This window comes from Strix uralensis, chromosome 1 (genome assembly GCF_047716275.1).
Source record: "Strix uralensis isolate ZFMK-TIS-50842 chromosome 1, bStrUra1, whole genome shotgun sequence".
NCBI classification, from domain to species: Eukaryota; Metazoa; Chordata; class Aves; order Strigiformes; family Strigidae; genus Strix; species Strix uralensis.
The window spans coordinates 113,509,225-113,534,889 of NC_133972.1; the positions used below are offsets into that span (position 1 = coordinate 113,509,225).

At 36.5% G+C, this 25,665-nt stretch overlaps 1 protein-coding gene across 3 annotated transcripts in view; it reads right to left on the reverse strand.

The window, feature by feature from the left end:
* CCDC102B (coiled-coil domain containing 102B) overlaps positions 1-25,665 on the reverse strand; it is a 190,287-nt gene that overhangs the window by 156,786 nt on the left and 7,836 nt on the right. For all 3 annotated transcript variants that reach the window (XM_074877440.1, XM_074877455.1, XM_074877446.1), the window contains exons 2-4: positions 13,006-13,626; positions 9,994-10,208; positions 6,290-6,398 (exon numbers count right to left, since the gene is read on the reverse strand). In XM_074877440.1, the coding sequence (XP_074733541.1) occupies positions 6,290-6,398; positions 9,994-10,208; positions 13,006-13,614 (933 nt within the window). In that variant the 5' untranslated portion in view covers positions 13,615-13,626. The remainder of the gene's footprint in view (positions 1-6,289; positions 6,399-9,993; positions 10,209-13,005; positions 13,627-25,665) is intronic.

The window sequence follows — 25,665 nt, forward strand, 5'->3', positions numbered from 1 at the left end:
AAGGATTGAGCACAGTAAGGAACACTCCAAATTCCACATCTAGTCTAAAAATAATGAGATTTTATGACAGGAAAATTAACTGCACTGAGTTTCCACTTTATAAAGTCGTTTGAGTATTCAAATAATTCAGACGTTGTTTTCAGAAAATTGTCTAATGATATTTTAAAACTCAGCCTTGAGGATTCTATACCAAACTTTATACAGACTCCTTTAGCACACCAAAACAGATTACTGGCTATTCTGTAGTATATAAAATCACCACAGATTTAATTTTTGGGACATAATTTTATTCCTATGATAACTTTGCATAGTATGCAATATTTCTGTGCATCTTAGGTGAGAATTAAACAGAACAATCCACAGTAGCCTTTAAAGCCATCAAGCCTACGGTTTTGTATCTGATAATTATTGTGTTTTCTGCAGAATTCAGGAGATAATCAGAAGGCATTTTGGGGGACGGGCAAAGATTATGGGACAGAATAGATGGTCTTACTGCATATATCTAAATTTCCTGTAAGATTATCTGAATATCACTATTTCTAATTCATGTATATACTAAGTGAATGAAAATAGCAATGATAGGTAAGTAGCTCTGGACATCTTCACACTATAAGGTAATTTCAGAATAAATATTTCTGGAAAAGGTGGAAATAATACAGAATCTTTAACAAGAATTAGCTGTTAACAACCTGAGTCTCTAAAAAGGCCGTTCCATTTTAAACAGCATTTAAATGTCTACAGTGAGAGTAGAAGACTTGTTTTATCTAAAAGTCTCACTTGCCTCAGCGGAGTTTCCTCCATCTAGGAAACAACAGGTTTTTCTCTTAAAGAAAGTAATGCACGTAAGTAACAATACATAGACTGCCATAATATACAGTGTAAAACATCTATTTACTGAGAGAGAGAACAGAAAACATTTGTTTTAAAAGATGTCTTTGGCTCTAGTGCAAAAGCACCAGTGCTGGTGACTTATCTTCAACTCTGTGTGAAAAAGAGGAAGAACAGAAATGTCTCTGCCTAAGATACAAAATGCTAATTTAGCCTGTGTTCCTTTTCACCTAAGGATGCTTCTTTTGAAACTGACGTTCCAATAGGCTTTAAGTACCAATTAGTGTAATATTTGCTTCATATCCCACAAACTGGGATAGGAATTTCCCTCATTAATTACCAACACACTAGACAACAAGTAAGGGAACATTCTGTACCTCAGCTAGCAGAAGATAATTTTAAACACAGAAGTCACTGTCTATAGTGACATTTGTAAGTCTACAGTGCACTCCAGTGGAAAATAGCAGTATATACATTTTTTCCACTGTTTTCAGTATAATGTAAAATTGCTTGGTAAATATTCCATCTATTTAACTTTTCAACCACCAGAAAAGCATGTCCTTCAGAAATGATGAAGACAGACATAAAATGTTGAGGAAGACTTGCAAAGAGTGCAAACAAGAATGTTTTATTGTGCATGTTATAAGATTAAATGAGCATTTTAAAACATAAAACTTAAAACATAAAGCAGTCTTGCTATCTATAATTCTGTGTTTACAAATATCAGGGAAACACACCAAAGATTTGTTCTGTTTTATGAAGAGTCTGAAGACCTAACTAATCACACTCAAATACACTTTTTGTGTCTTTCAGACTGTAAGTTTAGTTAATTGATTTGTAAACTAAGCTGTATCTGACAAAATTGGAGAGCCCATTTCCAGGGACATTTGACTAGCAATGTCATTGATGTCAAAATTTTTGTGTTCTTCAGAGAACTTAAAGATTCCTAGTTTTTGCTATAAAGATTACTTTAAAAACAAATATATCTGATATCAACACCCTTTATTTATTCAATGGTTTTACAGACTTGATCTTCTCCCTTATGTGGATTCTCATGCAAACACAACAATAAAGCAAGTATAATTTTAACTGAGCAATTGCTTTCCCCTTTTTAATAATAACAACAGTTTTTTACAGTTGTAAATAGGTTATTTGTGATATATGTGAAAAGCAAGCCATAGGAAATATTAATTGATTTAGTAGCCCACGAAGAGCTGCAAGCTCTTCTAGAAGTAGAACTGAAGCTTATTAACCAGATAGTACAAAATAGTTTTGACAACTAAGAAATGTAGATGTATAAATCTTAGTTTAAGATGTGATCTTATGGACTGAATATTATGTAACAAGCTCATAAATAGGTCTCTTCAAAAGCCCCAAATGTATCTATCAATCTCTGACACTGATAGCATTGTTAGACCACAAATTCACAATAATATGTAAAATAGGCTCCAGATAGTACAATACATTTTTCCTGCAATAAACACAAAGTATAAGGAAGGGAAACTCCACTTCCATTCCTCCTTTCTCCCTGGAAAAATATTTGGTGGACATAAACTCTTAATTCACTAGCTCCCTAAAGAAAGCCAAGACACAATTTTCACTATCTAGTCAACCAAGTAAGGTAAAAATTTAAGACCTAATCTAGAGTGACGAAGTAATCTTTAAGAAGAATAGCCAATTAGGACTTGGTTTTAAACTGTTATACTGAAAGAATACTTGAAATTAAGGAAAGGCCAGAGAAAGCTAAATGAATGAGGACTTCTGAGTGTCCTTAGAGAAACAGACAAAACCATGTGCACTGAAAGCAGATGATATTTGACTGCTTTCAAATAAAGAAACAGAGTGGTGTCAAACATCAGTCAAGATTTGAACAATACACTGCTTAGTGCTAATCTTAGCTTCTTATTTTACTATTTAATGGGAGAAAAGAATTTTCGTAACAGAAAAAGAAGTGATTGATTTCAACACTAAATGCAACTTCCTGTTGTACCTGTTAAAACAGCCTAATTTATGACCCCAAACAGGACAAGTTCAATGCTAGTGTCACACAAAGCTACATGTAATGCTCATAGTTACTACAAATATAAATTGTCACTTTACTAATTCTTTTAGTTAACTCAATTAATTGAAAACTTATTTACAATTTCCAAATTGATGCAGAATTTTTTAAAAAGATTACTATCAAGATCACCAAGGCTTTCCATATTTAGTTTGTTCCAAGGTGTGAATATTCATCTTTTAACAGAAAGTAATTAGTTACTAGGAGCACTAATTCTCAAATCTTTGCAGCTGTGAAGCTTCTAACATTACACAAAATCTCTCAAACTTCCAAAAGGCTAGCAGAGCTAACCATTCGTAAAAATGGTTTAATTTGCAGTGACACTGTCACTTGAAAACCAAGCATTTTTGTTCCACAGTCCCAAAGGAAATAGCAGACTAAGTTATGCACAACTGAAGCCAAAAACTCTTAGTGGAGAACATTAAAATAATCCAGAGGTAATGATTAATCTGTTATTAATCTAGAAATTCCTTTGTGATTTAATATTGCAAGCGTGCATATGAATCAGATTCCATGCTTAGACTAGTACATGTTTGCACTTTCCTTTATTTTCAAATGTTTCACTGTCAAAAACCTTGTATGGTGTTCCAGCATCCAGTTCTCAACAGTAATATATAGTAAGTGACATTCACACACACATCACCAACACAAAATTAGTGGTTTTTTCAATAAAGGAAGAATTTTTATTTACAAAAAACCCCACAAATGTAAGTAATTTCATACACATCAGTCAGGTTCATTGCTAGATATATGTCTTATAAATCTGAGAAGACAAACAGAATGCTCAAAATAATACCTGCAATTAAAGCAATTCAGCATTTTCCCAAGAGAAATGCAGTAACACATATATATGAGTATATGAATGCATATATATAGAAATTTGAATCTGTCGATCTCCAACCAATTCTCAGCAGGTTTTTACTTCTTTTTTTTTTTTCTATTCCCAGTGCTGTAAAGTACTGTAAAACATAAAGACTACATTTCTTAAGCAAAACAATTAACTAAATCTACACTTCCTCTGTTGTGCAGAAGTATGACAAGCTAAAATCCTACTTAATCAGCAAGCAGAAAATAAAGAATTAAAATCTGAAGGAGCTCAGATATGACAGATAGATGTTGATTTGTTGCTGTGGATGTTTATCTAGGAAGGAAATTCCATTTATGTATGTACCACCTCGTAACTAGAACTGGGAATTTAATAGACTGCTTGCAATATTTTCCCAAATGTAAAAAGAAATCTAATTATTTTTCCTGGATTGTTCCAAATCTGAGATGTTAAATTTATAGGAAATTTGAAATGATCTATATTTATATAGATACACATTTTGAGTTTTGTTGGATCTAAGACATCCTCAACCCATTGTTCTGAAAGCTATATCCTGAAAGCTGCAACACAAATATTTATTATTTTTCTACTCATGAACTTGGACTGAAATGGACACTTCGTTCCTAACACCACTTCTACATAGTCCAGCAGTGTTCTTAAATTGCTTCTTTAAAGGCAGATCTCCTTTATAAAAGTACAACTTCCATTCCCTCAGCCCTTCCTTGCCAGTCTTTCCTGCAGTCCTCCACAGTACTCCAACTTGGCACAGTATCTTAATTGCTCCAACAATATTGTACTTCTATAACCACATACAGCTTTAATCCTTCCTGCTTGTTTCCCAGGACGCATGCATTTCTGTACCAACACTTTAGGTGGGTGTCCCTTCACCTTGCTTTATCATTCCTGAAGTCTTTCTTGCTCCTATCAACCTGCACCCTGAGCTTTCCACCCCTGACCACCACTTCTTCAATTTACTGTGGTCTGTAATCTCCCACCCCCACCACTCCTAGTTCAAAGCTCTTCTCATTAGGTTGACCAGCTTGTTGGATCAAGGAGACAACACCTGGGCCCCAATGACCCCAATCCCAGAGCTGTGTGGTCATTCCTAATATGACCCCAGTGGTGCCCATGTGGATGAGCAGCAGGGAACAGTAGTAGTTTAAGGACTGCACAGATCTTGTCAATCTCTCTGCAATGTTCTGGATCCAAGCCCACACCAAGCCACAAAAGTCTCCAAAAAGCAAGTGGGGGACACAGGAGTTTCTGTCCCCACAGGAGGAAGTCTCCTACTATTGCCAGTCACTGCTTCCTCCTGATGTTAATGCATGGTTCAGGTTAAAGCTGCCTCTGATGCCTCCCCAGTCATGGCTTTCTTCTCTTACTCTTCTACCAGGCTTTTGAACCTATTCTGCAACTTCAGATCTGCATGTAGAAAAAGAGCCGTCCTCCAATCGCTTGAGGTCATAAGTTTCCAGCCTTCCTACCATGGGACTCTGTTTATCTCGCAACTGATAGCTGTCTCTGGCTGCCCCTCCTGTGTGGTTCAGACTCTCTTACCTCTGGGAACCCTCTGAAGATCCTGTTAATCTCCTCTTTGCCTTCCCTGAGACTGCCCATCCTGCTCACTTCCTCCTGCAGCTCAAAAGGCGCAACTCATTTCCTCAACGAGTGTACACCTCTTGTAGGCATGGACACTCTTTTCCTCTGCCCCAGTCTCAAGGGAAGGTATCAGGCACTGCCTGCTGCTCAAGGCCTGCAGACCTGCATCCTCCCTTAGCAACTCTGAGATGAAGTGTCTACTGTGCCAGCAACAGTAGCCCCCACTGGTGCTGGGGACCATGCCCCAGGGTATGCCAGTACTGTTGCTGATGTGTCTCATGCTGTCATCAGCATGTTTCTAGCCCCCTCCCAAATGGAAACTGATGGACAAGCCACCACTCCCCACAGACACAGCCTGGGAATTGTGCACTGGACTTGACAGCAATCCCTCAGTGCCACCCGAATGGGCACTTGGCTCTCCCTAACGAGGAGTTTCCTCTCTTGGCCACAGCCTTGATCTCCAAATGCCACCACCACCTCTGAGGACGCTGCCCTCTCCTTGCCAGGTTGCCACCCCCACCACGCCCACTTGGTAGCCCGGAGGCAATGTCCTCATGGTGGTGGGGCTTCCCCACACAATCCCGTGCCCTACATGGGTCCCTTCTGCCTGAACACAAGCCCAGCTAGACCATGACCATGGCTCACTGTACATCAGGGTCACCACCCTCACCACACATGGGGACAGGGCATGAGCATCTGCCTCCTCTGGCTGGTCCCCTCCTGCAAGACTACGGAGCCACCCTAGTGCCACCCTTACTGCTCCCCAGCACTGGTGCCATCATGGCAGCACATGGTGGCTGTGCCAAGGCTGGGCTTCTCCACATACCCTTGGCAGGTCTGTCCCTGCCAGGTTATGGGGATAAATAGTTGATAAATGGTTAATTTATCACATTCATCATTTTACTTTTAGTACACAGGAAATCAAAATCTCAATTTTGTTTCTTACTCCGTGTGACAACAACATACTGCTAACATACCTGTTTCAGACTTTCCAGCTTGGTTTGTCTCAGTTCTTCATATTTCCATTTCCAAATAAATAATTCATTTTCTATTTTTTCCATTTCTTTTTCCAGAAACACATTCATTCTGAAAAGTATTTTAAAAGTCAGCATTACATCTTTTTGAAGTTGACAACAAATTACTTTAAATTTCCTTTCCACAGCTTGAGTTGTATTTTGCTTTGTCAACTGTATATCTGTTTTTTATTAAAACCCTATATTAGCATCATAAAATTATTCCAAGATATTTACCAAAAATAATAGCTAAAGAGAACAAAGAAAAACAGAAGTATTGAATTAAAATTTTAAATGAAATGAAATTTTGGGATAAACTGAAGAAAATTTGGAAATGGACTTCAGGTAGTGATTCAGGTCACCTAATACATGGCAAGTTAGTGATGATTCTCGGAGAAAATACATTGTATCACTTTTATTTGGGTACAGACAAAAGTTTGTTTTAAACATACACATATGGGGGAATATATACAGTATGTAGACAGTACTGAAACCAAAGATGATATCTACTTTAGATGTTAAAAAAATATTAAAATATGTATATTTAATGTTTCAAGAAATACTTGCTCTTGAAAGAAAATGCTAGAAGAATTTTAGGAAAATAGATTATTTAGCTGAGAGGTACTAGACCCTCATTAAACATTTGCCTCCGGAAAGTATTTGAGTCCATTACTACATTCAGGAAAATTATTTAGAACACACAATTCACAGAGAACAAATGATGCTTCCTTGGAGAAAGGTACTGTATTACTGAAAAAATGAACTTTGGTATTTACTTTTAGCCCTCTTCTAACCAATTAAAATATTTTCAGTTGTTCAGGAAATAATGAAAGAAATAGGAAGCAGGAGGAGCACTACAGATGTTCTTGTCTTTGGGACCAATTAAACACTCATTTCTGTGTTCACAGGAAACACTATTAGCCAAGTTCCAAAGACAAGAATGAACTTCTCATAATTTCATTTTATGAAATTCCTTCATAATTTCATTTTATATTTATGTAATGCATATTCATCATTTTGCAGTTTTGTAACAAAATAGAATTTGGAACATAATTAAAAGTGAAAGAAAATAATTCTTAATTACAAATAAAACTTTTCAAGTTATATTTCTAACATTTCTATGAAATCATAGAATGGTCTGGGTTGGAAGGGACCTTAAAGTTCATCTAGTTCCAACCCCCCTGCCACGTTCAGGGACACCTTCCACTAGACGAGGTTACTCAGAGCCCCATCCAAACTGGCCTTGAACACTTCCCTTGAACACTTCCAGGGAGGCGGCATCCACAACTTCTCCAGGCAACCTGTTTCACAGCCTCACCACCCTCACTGTAAAGAATTTCTTCCTGGAAGACCTGGAACATCTTTATTTCAATGGGACCTCAAACGTGTATTTGATATGAGGCTTAGTGCCTAGTTGAGAATGTTGGTGTATGATTTTACATTGTTCTGTGAAAGTTAAAACATAAACTTTGAGCTCTTTTTATTTTTTTTTTTATTTTTTCTTTTTTTTTTTTTTTTCTAGAGCTCCTTTCTTATTAAATTTTGCAAAGCCTGATTTGTGGCTTAAGGGTATATTGGCATTACTGAAGATAGCTCTAAACAGTATGCAAGAAGCATAGGTCCTCTCAGGGTGAAGAATCAAAACACCTCCTTATGGGGAGAATAATCAGGTAACTAGGGGCAAGTCCAAACACTGGATATGCATGAGCTAACATGACTCTGGAAAGAACGCAGCCACAGTTTGGGAGTACTGCAAGTAAACCAGAAAACTCTACTGAGAAGGCCTGTGATGTATGAGTAAGATCATACTGACTGCCAAGGCAACCTTTGGCCTTGGGGTTCAAGCTGTCTGTGATCCAAGCTTGCTTTTGATGCAGCACAGCTGTGTGTCCTTGGCTCAAGCTTACTGAGAAAATTGCTAAGTTGTGAGGAAGAAGCTGTGAGAAAGTACTTAAGCTAGAGCCATGCAAGATAAGAAAAGCAAAAATGCAAACCAGGGTGAGATTATTCAGATAGTCATTATTAGCAGCTCTAGGATCCAGGAGTAAAAATACTGAAATGAACACATAGAAAACCTAACAGGAAGAACTGGAAATCTGAAGATGGAAACTCAGCAAAATCAGCCAATTCCACTAAGCAGTGGAGACCAACCCTTTCTGAGCTGGCAGATGACAGATTGCCCACAAGGATTCATAGGGTGTCTCAAGAGATTGGTGACTATGTTTATACTTATCCTAGTAACATTACTCCTAGCTATTTATTGTGTACATTGCCAAAAATAATTGCTTCATTCTATTAAATTGCATATAATCTGATTACAGAACACCTTTGCACATGGGTTGCCCAAAGTGACCTAGAGAGGGAGTTGTTATACCAATGCCCGTGGTTATGCCAAAATCACTGCTCTGTGAGCATATGCTGCCTGAGGTTGGCACTGCCATATGTTGCATGGTGTAGACATGCCCCCGTTCTTACTATGTATCAGTAAATTTATTACCGTATACCACAGTCGGTGTATACCTAGGCATAAATGGCAATGTCTGTCTCTCTGAAGTACAGTTACAAGTTGGCTGGAAAATTTAGGCATTCTGGGGTTTTTGCTTCCAAAAAAAACCTAAATCTTTTTTAATAAGATAGATGGTCATCTGCTGTCATTTAAATAAATAATTAGTGTATGTTTTCTACAGCTAATTCATGTAACAAAACACAGTAAATACTTCTTAGGACTTTAAAGGATTTTTTTTTTTTTTTTTCACTCAGACTTGTACTGTCTACAGGAGAATTGTGAAAAAACCTGACAGGAAAGAAATTCATCATAGCTTACTATTACAGACTCCCTGAACTGAAACCGTTGAACATATTTGAAAGAGGGGGAATTTTCCTCCTCTTAATTTTCTAACTAACTTCAGCTGACTTTGAAGCTACAGTCACATACAGCCTGATTCTCCTACTACAGCCGCCATACATCACATACTGAGTGTTTCCTTGGAAAGCCTTTTTGCTGTGATTCAGTCTTGCTGAATACTGATCATCTATACAAAACCTCAAGGAATTCCTACCAACACAGAGACTCACATGCTAGCACATAGTGTGTAATAAGCATATGACTTCTTTTAGGCCACCAAAATGCACATTTAGTATTTATGTGAGGTAAATTTGATATGATACAATAAGCATACAGTAAGTGTGTTATTCTCTCTCTGTTATCAGCTTTTGACATAGACCTTACTACAAGTGAAGAGATTAAGATGAACAGCATTTTGCAGCTGTATTCACGTGCTTTTAATTCAAAAACAGTCATTCTGCAGTCGGACTATTTCAAAGTCTGCTGGTAGAGTATGCTAAAATTTGTTATTAAGCACAAAGCACTCCAATAACTGAGCATAACATACATTAGATATCACTGCACTGATATCAAATTTCTAGTAAGTATAATTTTTTAATTAACTGTACATTCTTAACAGACAAGCCAAGGAAAACTATAAACAAACTGTGTTGAATTTTCTCTTTTAATTCTTATTAAAGCCTTAAAATAGTAACTAATGAAGCTTAGAAATTATAATATATGAGCTATAAATGCAAATATGACCATATCTAGTTTAGAAAGGATCTTAAAAACCTTTATTTTTAATAGAGATTTATGCAGGTAGAATATATTTTGTACTTACTCTCTTTCCTTCTGTAAGATTTTCTGCATCTCAGCCAAATGCAAATGCAAGACTGAAACATCTATTAAATCATTCTCTGTTGTCGTAGCTGTACTGTCCAAACTTTTTTTAGGTTCCTCCAAATAGATGCTGGGAACTCCATTGGGAAAGGAATCAGGAGACTTTGGAGTGAATTTTTTATTGTGATTGCTTTGGTCTTTGACTACCTCTACATCCTGAGAAAACAAAAATATGACATCTGAAAAAAACATAAACAAAAGAAAAAGTCTAACATAACTTCTGCTAGGCCTACCAAGGTTCTTCTAGACATTCAAGTCACGTAGGAGAAAAAAGGGAACAGGTAACTTATACAGTTGCACTATATATGGATAGAATGTCCAAAAAAAGTCATTGTAGTTAGATCACTGTCATTTTGTGACATCTCACACCTTCTGTTATGACGAGCTTCATATCCAAAATATTTCTAATCTATCTTTACTAAAGAAATAGATTCCAATCATCTTTAGTTGGCTATAACTATGGTGAAGAGAGAATCACGGAACTAACAAAACCAGGAATGCAATTTCTGAACATAATTAATATATTGAGAAACTCAACATTAAGAACTCTTAAACTTCTAATGTAAATCATGTTGAAGCAGGTGATGGACTTATACAAGTTTTGTATAAGGAGCAAAGTTACCTGCATAACATACCAATTTGGATCCCATTCAGAAAGTAAAATCACTACAATATCTATTTTGAAGATACAAGATTTACATAAAAAACATAAGCAAACCTACTAACAATTATAAAAAAAATCATTAAAAAATAAAATACATATTTACTGAGAAGCCTGAACATCTCTTATAAATAATAGTTTCCTTTAGAAATGTATTTAAGTTTTATCACTTCTGACAAAGTGTTTAAAAGCTAATCTCATTTTAGTATAGATTACAAGCAGTTCGATTTCATACCATTCTGTTCTTTTGAGTTTTAGAAGAATGCCTGAAATGTACATCAGAAAATACTAGAAGCTGCTGAAAAGATAAGACTGTTTTCCATTCACATATAAAGTTTCAGTTTTCAAGTAGTGCACTATTTTATGTTAAGAAGAAAGAGAAACAATTAAAATATATTTTGTGTTATTTCCTTCCTATAGCCCATTTGTCTGGCCAGAAATATGAAAGGCATGCATTTTTTGGCCAAATTTATTCTCAATACTAACACTACGGTGGTTTTTTTCAGAACTCACAGGAATATAATGAAATTATGTACATTAGTGTGAAAATTCTGAACATTATACATTCAGGCCTAAGATCCTGACAATTTCCATTGAACTGAAGTAAAAACTTTCCTACATCCTACAGTGTAGGCAAAAACGTTTTCCTACAATGTAGGAAAGAATTTCCTACATCTACAATGACTGCTATCTATCAGACAAATAAGTATAGTTTTTACATGGTGCTGTCTATAAAGACTACATAATGCATGTAAAGACACAGAATTAAAACTGGCAAAACATGAAAAAATAGTTCCATTTGGGACCACTCCTATTTAACATCTTTACTGATGACCTAGAAGAGGTGATAGAGTGCACCCTCAGTAAGTTTGCAGACGACACCAAGTTGGGTGGGAGTGTTGATCTGCTCGAGGGTAGCAAGGCTCTGCAGAGAGATCTGGACAGGCTGGAGCGATGGGCTAAGGCCAACTGGAGGAGTTTCAATAAGGCCAAATGCCGGGTGCTGCACTTGGGCCACAACAACCCCCAGCAGTGCTACAGGCTTGGGGAGGAGTGGCTGGAGATCTGCCAGTCAGAAAGTGACCTGGGGGTGTTGACTGACAGCCGGCTGAACATGAGCCAGCAGTGTGCCCAGGTGGCCAAGAAGGCCAATGGCATCCTGGCTTGCATCAGAAATAGCGTGGCCAGCAGGGACAGGGAAGTGATCTTACCCCTGTACTCGGCACTGGTGAGGCCGCACCTCGATTGCTGTGTTCAGTTTTGGGCCCCTCACTACAAAAAGAACATTGAATTACTCGAGCGTGTCCAGAGAAGGGCAAGGAAGCTGGTGAAGGGTCTGGAGCACATGTCGTACGAGGAGCGGCTGAGGGAACTGGGGTTGTTTAGTCTGGAGAAGAGGAGGCTGAGGGGAGACCTCATCGCCCTCTACAACTACCTGAAAGGAGGTTGCAGAGAGCTGGGGATGAGTCTCTTTAACCAAGTAATAAGCAATAGGAGAAGAGGTAATGGCCTCAAGTTGCACCAGGGAAGGTTTAGACTAGATATTAGGAAGCATTTCTTTACAGAACGGGTTGTTAGGCGTTGGAATGGGCTGCCCAGGGAGGTGGTGGAGTCCCCATCCCTGGAGGTGTTTAAGAGTAAGGTCGACTTAACACTGAGGGATATGGTGTAGTTGGGAACTGTAAATGTTGGGTTGATGGTCGGACTGGATGATCTTCAAGGTCTTTTCCAACCTAGACAATTCTGTGATTCTGTGATATAGAACAAGGAGCTGTATTAAACCATGTCCATACTTGATTAATTCTGCATAACAACTTAATTACTCTCCTTACCAAACAAAAAATCTTGCATATTTGCAGAAGAATTTGAGTCACCTCCTCTCACATTTTAGAAGTTGCATTGAGGGAGAATTAAACTATCTTATTTTAGAAGCCAAGAAGCTACATTGTTTTCTTCCAGGTTAAAAAAAAAAAAAAAAAAAAAAAAAAAAGTACACAAAACATGGAGAATTCAGATAGCAGAGGTAATCTGTTACCTTAAAACTCTCTCTGAGAGAGTCAGAACAATAATTTACTGGATATAGCCTCTGTTACTTAAATATTTAGCCATAGTTGAAGGGTATGAATTGTTTTATGTATTTCTCTGTATTAGGAATATTAGATGAAAAAAGTGGGTTTGCTAGTGAATGGATCAGGTAGTAATTTGGTCAAAATCCTTGAAAAATCCCATTTCTAGATACACATCCATAATCCCCCACTTCTTGATGAACTAAAAAATTTCACCATTCTTTACCTTCTCTGCGTCTTCTGCCTCAGTAATCTTGTTGGCTTTGCTCAGTTCTTTCACAGGTTCTCGTTCCAGAAATGTTAACTGGTTTAGGTCTTTTTTAATATAAGATATTTCAGAGCAACTGCATTCTGTTTTCCAAGCAGTTACATTTTCTAAGTGTTCATTCTCATTTACTAAATCTCGATTTATTTTTTTAAGCATACTCAGTTCTTTTACAACACCATCTAATTTGATTCTCAATTGTCTTGCTTCCTCTTGGGCTTTATTTCTTTCGCCTCTAACTTTGCTCCATTTCTCCCTCCAGTTAGCGGTACAATCTGACCACCAGCGCATGGTCTTCTCCATTTGGGCAGCTCTGGCTTTGACTTCTTGCAGTTCCTGAATTTTTACCGCTTCAAAAATTTCCCAATCACTGCTGTAATTCATATCCATATATGGATAATGAGATGAATATGGGTAGAAACTTTGAGATGGCAGATTTGAATTACACAGATGGTTACCTGGTTGGCAACCTCCAGCTAAATTATAAGGTTGTCCCGGTTGAGTCCCAAAAACCTGTGTCTCTTCCATTAGTTTCTGAATGGAGCCTAAATTCATGGTTCGATTCATCATCTAATCTCACTCCTAAAAAAGACAAAGACAGACAATAATTTAGCGTCCCTCAAATTATATGAATATATATGGATGTATGATATGATGTATATATGAGTTTATATGAATAACCTCAGATTTAACTGCTATAATAATGACATAATCTTAATAATGCAGTTGATGTTTTAGAAATGTGTTTCATCAACAAGAAATAGCTATTAATATATATTTTATGTAATATTCTTTGAGTATATCATAAACAGACATACCTATTACTTGACTAGGAATTGCTAGCAAAGGAAGTGTCATTAAATAATCATAGTGCTCTCAAAAATTGGTCTAGAGAAACCAGACAAAACCTTTCTTCTTTCAAGACAAGATTAAATTGAATCAATATATATTTTAAATGTCTAGTAAGAGGAGAGTACTTGTGTAGAACTACAATCACAGATCTCCTTGCCTTCTTTCCCAAACTGTGGAAATTCATAGTAGGCAAAATTTACCTTATAAATTGCATACCTGAGGAAAAAATCCCAAATAAACAAATAAAAAACCAGACCCCCCTCACCTTTGGATTTTCTTTGTTTCATGATAAGAATCAAGAATTTTTATAGGGGGCTTTATTTTGCTGTCTACATTCCAGAAGGTCTCCAGGAAGTATATTCTTATATTATTCTTGAAAGTGTAGCGCTATCCTACTGTACTGTATAGCCTACCTCATGATGATATGACTCTGTTAGTAAATCTTGTTGCTTACTTTTCATTATTTATCTGCTATTACTCATTCAGTCCAGAGGAAAATCAACATCTCAGAAAGTGCTTTCCCATCCCAGTGTTGAGAAAATGTTGATGTGGACAGTCTGTAGAGACTAGTCACTTATACCTCCTTGTATTTTCCGCTTGGCTATCTTAAAAAACAAAACAAAACAACAAAAAAAACAAAAACAAAAACAAAAAAGCACCCCAAACTAAAAATCTTGTTATATCAGTAGAAGGCTAAATTGTTTAAAGTAAAAACTTTGCTCTTATATTCCAACATCCATCTGTAAAGTATCATGCTTATATGTTACAGCGGTTTGTATTAACACCTGTATTTAAAATGTAGAAGGCCAATACAGCAAACAAAATACTGAAGAGTAGACAGTCTTGGCATTATGATTCAGTCTTGTTTCATTTTAGCTGAATAGAAGTTTTTGTAGGTTTTGGTTCCAGTTTCCCAGATCTTTTCAACTTCTCCCTGCTTTCCAGGACATTTACTTGCCATTTGTTAGAAGCTTCTGGAGAACTGTTGTTATCAAGTATGGATATGAGAAAAGGAAAAGGGCAGTAAAGGACTCCCAAATCTCTTCATTATCATTTTCTTGTGTAGCACCACCAACCCCCACAACACTACACAGATCTAGCACAGCTGCTGCCAAAGTTTGATCAAGGTTGAGTCTTGTTGCCTGACTTACTTCCAGAAATTTCATTTGAATAAACCTTAACCAAAATACAAAGATATTGCCACCCATGATTTTGTATGAGGCCCAGTAGAGCGAAAATCACTAAATATTAAACTCTCACAGTAAGTTGTTAATTTAACTTCTGGTTTGTGGTAATGCCTTTGTTTCCTAAAGTTTTAATTAAAAACAAAACAAAACCACAGTATTCTTTAAATATATAATGCAATAGTTGAACTTTTTGGTTTTTTAAATAGTACAATAACTTTTTCTTAAATGTTTTGTTTCTGTCCCAGACTAGTAGATGTCTGTAGACATTCATTACTCTGTTAATCAGTAGGGTTTTTTTAAATGGAATTTGTTAGCAGTTTTGCATATTCAATGAAAGAAGGCAGAACTTGGGGACTGTACAGTTTACAAACCTTAAAAGTTGAAGAAATAAGAATGGAAATAATTTTCTTTGGCTGAAACTTCAAAAGACCTGAGAAGAGAACAAAATCTTCATGAGTCAGAATAGACTGTTGTTGTGGTTTCATTAGTGGTTTGAGGCAATCTAACTGCAAACTACTGCCAAAGCAAGTGGTCGCATTCATTGGCCATGAATTCTTGGTCCCCCTCCACTGTGTTGGCTCTAGAGGTCTTGAGGCTGGGACACCACCAGTCAGATCAAATATTTGATCAAATATTTGAAGTAGGCTTGTACAGTAGCTTAGTAGGCTCCTAGCCTTCAGATAGTTTTGTGATACACTGAACTTTGCCTGCACTTTTCATCATGGATATATGATCCTAATTCTGCATCTAAAATTTAAAAAAAAAAAAAAATAATTAAAATAAATTTCTCCTCCTCCAGAAAATATTAGTGCTGACTCAGTCCAAGGTGGTAAGGAATAGATGTTCATATATGACTTAACTTCCCTATGTGCTTTTCAGAAATTCTAATCAAAGCAGCTTTTCAGAAATCCCCTGTAAGATTTTAAGAGGTAGAACGATACCTTATAATTTCTTCTTAAAAGATACAGATCTCAAAACAATACATTTCAGTGGCTGGCTGACCCAGGATAAAAACTTAAAATAATACAAATATTTGTTGGATAAGTGAAAAGATACTATAAATGCTGCTACTTTTACAGTTATTTCTGTCATGTGACAAACCTTATGTTCCTAGTGACCTCAGCTGCAACTTTCAAGCAGTAAATCCTACATGATTTTGAATTTTGTAAAGGGATTCTTTATGAAAATTATACTTTAAAATAATATCCTAGAGCTTTGGCTAACTTGGTTTACTTAATTACAGTGTTACAAAGATTTACTATAGATTAAAATGAACTTAAAATTTTTTAATGAGGTTTATATTTTCAGTCCTGGAATTGAGCAACCATAGTACTTATATTCTCTATGTAGTTCCAGTTCTACAGCACCTTGATAGTGGTGTCCCTCATGAAGACTACTTTAACTCCTGTTCATTTTTGTCCTTATTGAAAATTTATTTGATCTTATAAATGTATTATTGTTCTTCTCATATCTAAAATATAAAAAAAATCTAAAGATTATATAGCTCAGTACCACAAACAAGAGAAAAGGTGAAATTAAAAGTCAGACATTACACAGAAAGTGTCTTAAAAAGATGCATATTCAGCTTTCAGTGTGGTTAACTTTTAGGGGGGGAAGAAGAAAAATTAACCTCGTTACCTCATTCCAAATAAGATACATTTTTTCATATTGTTTGTTTTATAAAGATGAACACAGTATGAAGAATTTCCCACAGACTGGTTTCATAGCATAGAGCTAAGATCTATTTATGAATTCATTTATAAAGCCAAAATGATCCAAATAAATACATAAAACAGGGAACAGCCTAGAAAACAGGATGACATTCATTATCTCTATTTTAATTGATTTCTTAACCTTTAGAATACAACATAAGAACATTAAGCTTCTTCATTATTTCATGGAGATAAGTAGGGTTAACATTGCTGATGTAAAGCTCAGACACATACACTTGTTTCAACAGAGTACTACAGATGTCATCTAATGACACACATTATGTTTGCCTAAGGTTTTGATTTCTCCACAGCTAAATTAAACTTATCGCAGGTGAAAAGAGGACATTTTTTAACTGGAAGATAGTAAAAGGAGATTTTTACTGTTGAAGAATTATTTGCTCTTTAATCTTCAAGTAAGATCTTCAGCAAACAGGATTTTTTAAAATATATAATTGCATAATTTGGAAAAAAGAAAATCCCACCAAATTGCAAAATTATAAAAACCTGTAAAACCATTCAAGAGCTGGTGGCTTTGTAGAATCATCTTTCTAATTTTTCTTATTAGTGCTTAAAATGCAATTCAAATAAATATAGACTTGTAGAACAGGTTGACTAAACTGAAGAACATTCTTGCCAGTTTGTGGGATAGTCCTAGGGGTGGGAGAAAAAAAAAAAAAAGAAAAAAAAAACAAAACAAACAAAACCATCAACAAAAAAAACAAAGGAAAGCAGCTAGAACTGCACCACTGAGCAGTTCTTTTTTTCAGCAGCTAATGTAACTTACTGAAGACAAACTCTGATACGTACATGGGCACATTGTATTTATACTGGTAAAAAATACCATTTAACTGATATCTGACCATGAATAATGTTAAACATTGATGAAGTAGATACAGTAGGTTAATGACTAGAACAACAGACCTTGTCTTTGGTCTCCCCTTTAGCAGAAGTAAGTCAAATAGGTAATCATCAATGCATGCTTACATTTCTCCTCCTGTAAAATGAGGATAATTTAGTGTTTGAAACAATTATTGTAAAGCACTTCCCAAAGAATGAGGTGCTGTTACTGCTAGGTGTGCAAATTTTCAAATAGAAGGACAGTACTGAAGTCTTCACACCCATAACTGCTGTACTGAAAATACAGCTTTGAAATATCTTGGTGTTTCACTGTGTAGAAACACGTGCAAACTTCCTTTGGTCAGGTAGTCTGTTTTCACTCTGTGGTCTTCTCTGTCGCCGGCTTCTCTTACAGCACCTGGGGACCGCCTGTTCCTGAGCCATTAACACTTCCTTCTTAAAGAGTACCCAGCCTTCCTGGACCCCTATACCCTTCAGGATCGTCTCCCAAGGTATCCTTTCAAGCAGGTGCCTAAACAAGACAAAGTCAGCCCTTTTGAAATCCAGGATGTCAGTTCTGCTTAGCCTTCTCCTGGCCTCTTATCACTTACTAAAAACAAGAGAAGTGTACAAAAATGCAACGTTTCTTTGAAAGGTTTTAGATTTATTTTGTTGTTTTTCAGTGAGCAAGGTGCTGACTGTAGATACCTTATAATTTAACATTTTAACGCAAGAAAGAACATGGGTATATAGAATGTGGGAAGCATGATTCATGACTTATTATGATTTTATTAATTTAATAATATCCTCAAGAAAAATATTAATGACACTACTGTTTTTATTTTGTTGAATTTCCATTTCATTTTATAGTAAAACATCCACAGGTCTTCTTCATACAGCCGCGGTTTAACTGAAGTAAAAGGGTGTTTTCCCATTCGCATTAATGAAAGCAGGGTTTTCTGCTTTGCCCATTGATGTACTTTTATGACCAGTGTAACCCAGCATAAATCCACTGCTGCTAAAAAGACAGCCCCTCCTTTCTCACACATATATCCACATGTTCTTATCTCTTACCAAATTTAGCCTCACATTAAACGCAACAACTAGTTAGTTTTTCCTCTTAGTTAAACTAGTGAAATCAGCTTAAACAGATGCAACATTCCCAGCTAGACATTCTTCAGCTTCATCAGAGCCCTCATCTTTTTCACTAGTGGCTGCATGAAACCTAGTGCTTCCACAAAACATGGCATGGAAATATGAGTCAGAAGGGAAGTAGGATGCTGCTTTTGACAACATCACAAACTGCATTCAGTTTATATAGTTACTAGAATTACATAAGTAATATCCAGGGAGCAACAGTCAAGAGTGTGAACAAAAAAAAATGATTCATATATTGTATACAGATTATATTTAAAACACAGTGTTTGACTTTTGTGAGAATATTAGATGAAACTGAAAGAGGAGAATGTATTTCAGTGATGACCAGAGCAGACTTCCCCTTCTATGAAGAAGAGGCTTGGGCAGGAACATCTTTTCAGCTAAAGTGAGTTTTTGCCTACAAGTTTCCATTTTTTGGCAAACATGATGATGCATTATGGTAACCCTAGCTGTCAGGTTAGTGAGCCTCTAAGACCATGGGTGATGAAAGCAAATGAACTGAAGCACATCATTGTAATGGCATTTCCACACTTTTTTTTTTTTTTTTTAATAATTTTGTATAAAAATCTTGAATGTCTAGAATTGGACATTTTAATATAATGTTTAAGTATTATGCAGATGTTTTTTCACATTTTCATTTTATCAGAAGACTAATAGCTTCCTGTGAGCGTTAAAACACAAGGCTAATAGCATCAAGGTTGAATATTCTTACAGAGCTAGTTTAATATCCACATCTGAACAAAGCAACTCTGTTGCTACAGAGTTGTAGAACAACTCTGATAAACATGGCAATAGGAATTCTATTTTAACTGTGAATAATTAGGGCTTGTGCTTGTGTCATCTTTACAAGAAATAGACTAAAATATTAGTCTTGAAAGGAAGCAAAGATTTTTAAAATAACAAAAATGTGTTGATTATTATAAAAGTGCCTGGAATGGTCAGAATATCACAGTTCCAGAGGTTTGGATTTTTTTTTTTTTTTTTTTTTTACACTTCACATCAATCTGATCTTTCATGTTCTTAAAAAAAATGCACTGATGAAATAATAATTTTAAAATGTTTAACAGAAGACTGGTGTAATAGTAAATCAGTTGATACTGAATCTTAATCATCCCTGTAGTTACAGTGATACTTTCAAAAAAATTTATCTTCCCTGGTATATGACCACCTCATAGAAAAGTAATTCACTGTAAAACATCACATTTCTACATTGAACTTTGAAAACTCTCATCTATAGAATATTGCCAGTCTGTTCCAGGGAGAAACAAGAACAATTTCTATGGCGTATGTTAAAGATAACTAAAAGAAGAAAGCCATGTGCTAATATTGTTAGACACAGACCTCTAAACATCAGAAATTTCACAAGTCTGAAAACTGACAAAAAAAAATACTGTCTGCAGCTAGTTTTAAAGTTGCTAGCTTGAGTTTGCAGCAGCAGACTAGCACAGCATATGGAGGTCAATTAGCATAATTACTTAATAAGAGATAATTGGATGGAAAGGTAATATAAAGTTAGAGAATTGGATGAGAGTGAGAATTTTCTGTCCAGTGAAACCTTCTGATAGTTCCACTCAACAATTCAGGGATAAGAAGGAACACAGAATCCCTTTTGTAGTAGTTTTCCTTAACTGAATAATCTAAAATAAGTATGCACAAAATATAGAAAGCAACATTCATTGTACCATATGAGTATGTGGGGAGAAAGAGAGAGAGAGAGAGAGAGATATGATAGTTCTCAGAGAAAAGAAAAGGTGCAGACATTTGGCAGACACTACAAGGAATATAGGTCTAAACCATGTTTCATTATATTACAACCTTTGCTTATTTACCTAATGATCATAAACACCAGTAAGAAAAAGAAGCATTCCTGGTTTATTATTGCATGGTATCATTGTTATGGCAAAGAGAAATGTATTAACGCTTGGTGGCACAGCTAAAAAAATCACCAGGAGAGAAGAGAATTATTACACTTCCCCCATGTTAATACCTGCTCGCTGAGCTCAGGTTTTTCAGTGAAGTTCAGTAGCTAGATCAGCAACTTAAGGATAATATTTCAACATCCTTATATTAATTGCATGACTTAATCCTTAGTTACATGCTTCTTAATTATGAAGACCTCAGCTAAACTTTTTTTTAAAGGGATTCTACGTCCTTACAAAAAAGTCTGCTTCAGATTAAGCCAGTCAATTTTCTTTCGTCTAATTTATAAATGTAATAGGACAAAATGAACCATTAAAACTGTACGTGTACTTTTGTAAAGTGCTAGTGGAAAGTGAGAACTTTCCATGATATTGCTGCAGCTGCCCCTTCAACCAAGAAACCCCTACAGATGAAGAAGGCTCAGAGAAGATGGGCAGAGGTGATGGGCTCATTATGGGAAGAACATAGGGAGTGACAGACTGTCACTCATTGAAAACTCGGCTGTTTACAAAGGGCTGCTAACTACTGAGACAGCAACTCAAGAAAAGGAGATCAAATTATGTGTGCCTATTCCTGCTGTAAAACTGACTTTGACTAGTAAGCCATTACCCTTAGGGGTTCCACCCATTGGCTATAGAGTTGAATGCAAAAATATCGGCAAGTAAATACTAGAAATGTATGGGGGAAAAATCATGACACCGGAAAATAATTTATGATATAGCTCAATCTAAGAACATCTCCATAAAGTGTGTAACTAGTCACCAAACCCCTAAAAATCCTGAAGCAACACAGAGTCAGGTAGCTGATCGTTTGGTTAGAATAACTGTAGCACAAAACTCAGAGGCAGAATGAGTACCTGGTTACAGGAATGGCTTGGACACACTGGGACTTAAGATTTATTTCAGCAGGCTGTGAGGAGAGGATGCCCCGTGGCAAAATCTCGAGCAAAACAAATTGCAGATTCGTGCCATTTTTGTCTAACAATGGTACAGCACATCACCAACATTTTACCAACTTCAGGGAAGGTAAACTAATCTGGGAAATATCACACATAGATTATATTGATCCTTTAGAACAAACATGGGGAGGGTGGAAAGACATCCATGTAGAAATAGTGGTATAGGGAATGCTCATTCTACCTAAGCTACCACTGTAGGTCTTGTAACTGTTGCTGCTTTAAGCCAGTGGTTTGCTACTTTTCCCTTACCCAGAGAAGTACAATCTTAAAATGGGTAACATTTTAAGAATAATGTAGTACAAGCTTGGTGTGGTTCAGCTGTTGTACCATGGATTTTTCACGTACTGTATCAACCCTAAAGTAATGGGACAGTAGACAGATGGCATGGACTACTCAACCAGCAGCTATGCAAGAGTGAACTTGTTAATACTCTTAAGTGAGGATCCTATCTGTGAGAACCTGTAAATTGCCTACACAAGTGACAAACCCCCAGGGAAGTACCATAGATAAGGGATTCATATCAGTAGCTGCTCAAATTCCTGTTAAACCAGAAGTAAAACCCTCCTGAAGTCCGTAAAATTAAATTGCATTTAAACATCCAACTCAGGGGTTATCTAGGTGACAATGAAGAAGAATTATGGGATGCTGTAGACACTAAAGGGAATGAGGTAACAATAACTGAGGTTTGGATTATGTCCAAGACCTCAGTATCTTCTCTTGCAGAAAATGTGGCCTCACTACGTCACTGCAGCAACACTAGTAACTGGAACACCCAAAACTTGTCTCTGCCTTTTAACAATGACCATAGAACACTCAGGTATTGCATATCAGTCATAACCCACCTATAAAACTATTTACAGGAGGAATACTATTTGTAACACCACAAGGACAATTATTGACAGTAGGTGGTAATGTTACATTAACCCTAAAATCTAAAGTTAACCTGAATTTAACTATATGTAGTAACACTGGATGTGAAGCTTACATGGTTGTGACAACAGAGTGAAATGGGTCCTACAGACATGTAAGGCAACTAACCATACACTAGTGGCCCACAATAATTACATTAACTGTACACAATGAGAAAATAATACATGGCAATTTTTTCATAAACACTCCTAATAATCACTGGGCAAGTCAATGTAAATGGACAAAATTAAGATACCATTTGTTCCTCATTGTGTATCTTAAAAAACAATCCAGACAACTTCTTAATAAAAGTGCCCTTCATGTAATGCAATTACATAATGGACAAGAGTCTATGCTTATGGCTCCAAAATTAATGACTGATGAATAATGAATGTATATTTGAACTTAGCTAGTGTATACAGTTCTGTATGGAATAAAACCTGTACTGATTATAGTGACCATCACTATGACAGGTGGCTACAAAGTCATAGACCAATAGGATGTAGAACTAAAAGAGATACTACTGGGTGAAATTCATCTAAGAATTGAATTAATTTCATACTGAAACTCTAGAAAATAAATTGTCAGTATTAAGAAGAACTGAAGCTAGGGTAATCAGAATGACTTGGAAAATGCTTAGTGGAAAGAGAAGTAAAAATATGATAATAATGAACACACAGCTCATGCTAAAGCCTGCAGTGACATTAGGTCAACACGAGAGAAACGCGTACATAGGACACAGTGGACAGGAAGAGATAAAGGCTGATTATCACCTGCAGCCATCGTCTCCTGCATTTTTGCAAAGTATGCCTAGCAGTTCCTTCAGAATCTGTTAACTCATGGAAACACTATGGACCAAACTTCCGAGCTGAAAAGTATAAATACCTCAGCTTACCCCTAAAGTTCTTGAAGCCGATCCAACAGCATCAGACTGCTGAGGCTTTCATGCTTGCCAGTGTGATGTGGGACACACACACACCATGATGGAGGAGGAAGAATGAATACTCTCACCAGCTGGGTAACTATTTTGTTCATAGACAGGTTAAGAATTAGAGAACTTGTGAGTTAGAGAGTTCATGAATTAATGAAATAATGAATTAGTAAATTTATATGTTGGACTAGCCTGTACAAATATGATTCAGCTATTGTTTGTCTTCGTATGTTTTGGTGGGGGTATTTTTGGGGCTGGGTTTTTTGTTTGTTTGTTTGTTTTAATGAGCTCATAAAATAAAATTTAATTTGCAGAGTACATTGTGCTGTAAATTTAAGAGATCCGAATAGATCATAACATATGCAGATTATCATACTTCCACAGTCTGGGTCTGATCATGGTCTGTGTTAGCAAGTTAAGAAAATTGTTATTTTAGAACTGAAAATTAAAGAATGGTGATTTCAAGACTTTTCAATGCACAGCCAAAGATAATTGTTTATTTTTTCCACAGCTATAAAACATAACAATATTAAATCATATGTTATATTTTTAAGTTATGTTGTTTCTAAACATTATAATCCTTACATGTGTCATCACTAAAAACCAGCTGAAAAACGTCCTGAAGAGATAAACAATGAAAATTATTTGCTTTCTTTTAGGAGTTATGTAATAATTGTTTTTTCCTGTTTACACTTCTCTAGCTATATTTCTTCTAATATCAAAATATCAATACAAATCTAATTTATTTCCAAAATCTGCTTTATTGACTTCTCATATCTGATAACTAAAAACACTTATGCTCTGAAAACCATAAAATATAAAGTTATGTTTCTAACTTCACACAGAGAAATATTTGTGGGTCTGAGGTTTTGGTTTGTTGGGTTTTTTTTATGAAGTCTGTAAAGTGCCTGAAAGAAACAGATTTTCTCATCACATCAATTTGAAAAGTATGGCTTCTTAAGTTTGTCTTTGAAACCAAATGAAATCACAGCCACAATTCATTAACATCCTGACACATATGGTTAAAGTTATGCAACCTCATCTTCCTTCTGTCACCTATCCTCAGCCTGAAACTTTGAAGTGTGAGACAATGTCAGACCTAAATCTCAATTTTAAAGTTCTTTAATTTTCTTTTTAATTTTCACTTTAATTTTTTTTAATTAAATTGTTCTTTTTAATTTAAAGAACAGGGTTACAACTCAAATGTTTTATCAAAAAAGCCCCCAGAAACCTGAAAACAAACCCAAAGATAAAACTGAGGGAAAATATACCCAAAACATTTAGACTGGCTGAGAAAAAGGAGTAAAGACAGAAGTGCTGAGTAAAGTCTTACACATTTCTTATAGGTCTGGCCAAATATAAGATTTGCAGAAAAATAAGATATTGCAGGAAGCAAGGGATGCTCAAAAGAACATCTACTCCACACACACCAGAAAAACTCATACACAGATGTCATGGTTTAAGCCCAGAGAGCAACTGAGCACCAAGCAGCCGCTTGCTCCCCCACTTCCCCCTCAGGGATGGGGAAGAGAAAATACAACAAAAGGTTTGGGAGTCGAGACAAGGACAGAGAGGGATGACTCACCAATTATGGTCATGGGCAAATGACAGACTTGATTAGGGAAGAAAAAGAACATCAGTTTAATTCAAACATCACCACCAACACTTAATTTACCAATCAGAGTAGGACAGTGAGAAACACAACCACATCTTAAAAACACCTTCTCCCCACCCCTCCCTTCTTCCTGGGCTCAGCTTTGCTACCAATTTCTCTACCTCCTCCCTCTGAGAGGCACAGAGGGGCAGGGGATGGGGGTTATGGTCAGTTCATCACATGTTTTTCCTGCTGCTCCTTCCTCCTCAGGGGGAGGACTCCTCACACTCTTCCCCTGCTCCAGTGTGGGGTCCCTCTCACAGGAGACAGTCCTCCATGAAGTTCTCCAACGTAACCCTCCCACAGGGCTGCAGATCTTCCCAAACTGGTCCAGGATGGGTCCCTGCCATGGGCTGCAGTCCTTCCAGCAACAGACTAATCCAGTACAAACATCCCTCAGAGTCCCAGCCTTCTTCTGGTGCAGCCACCTGCTCCAGTGTGGGGTCATCCACAGGCTGCAGGTGGGCATCTGCTCCACCATGGACCTCCATGGGTTGCAGGGG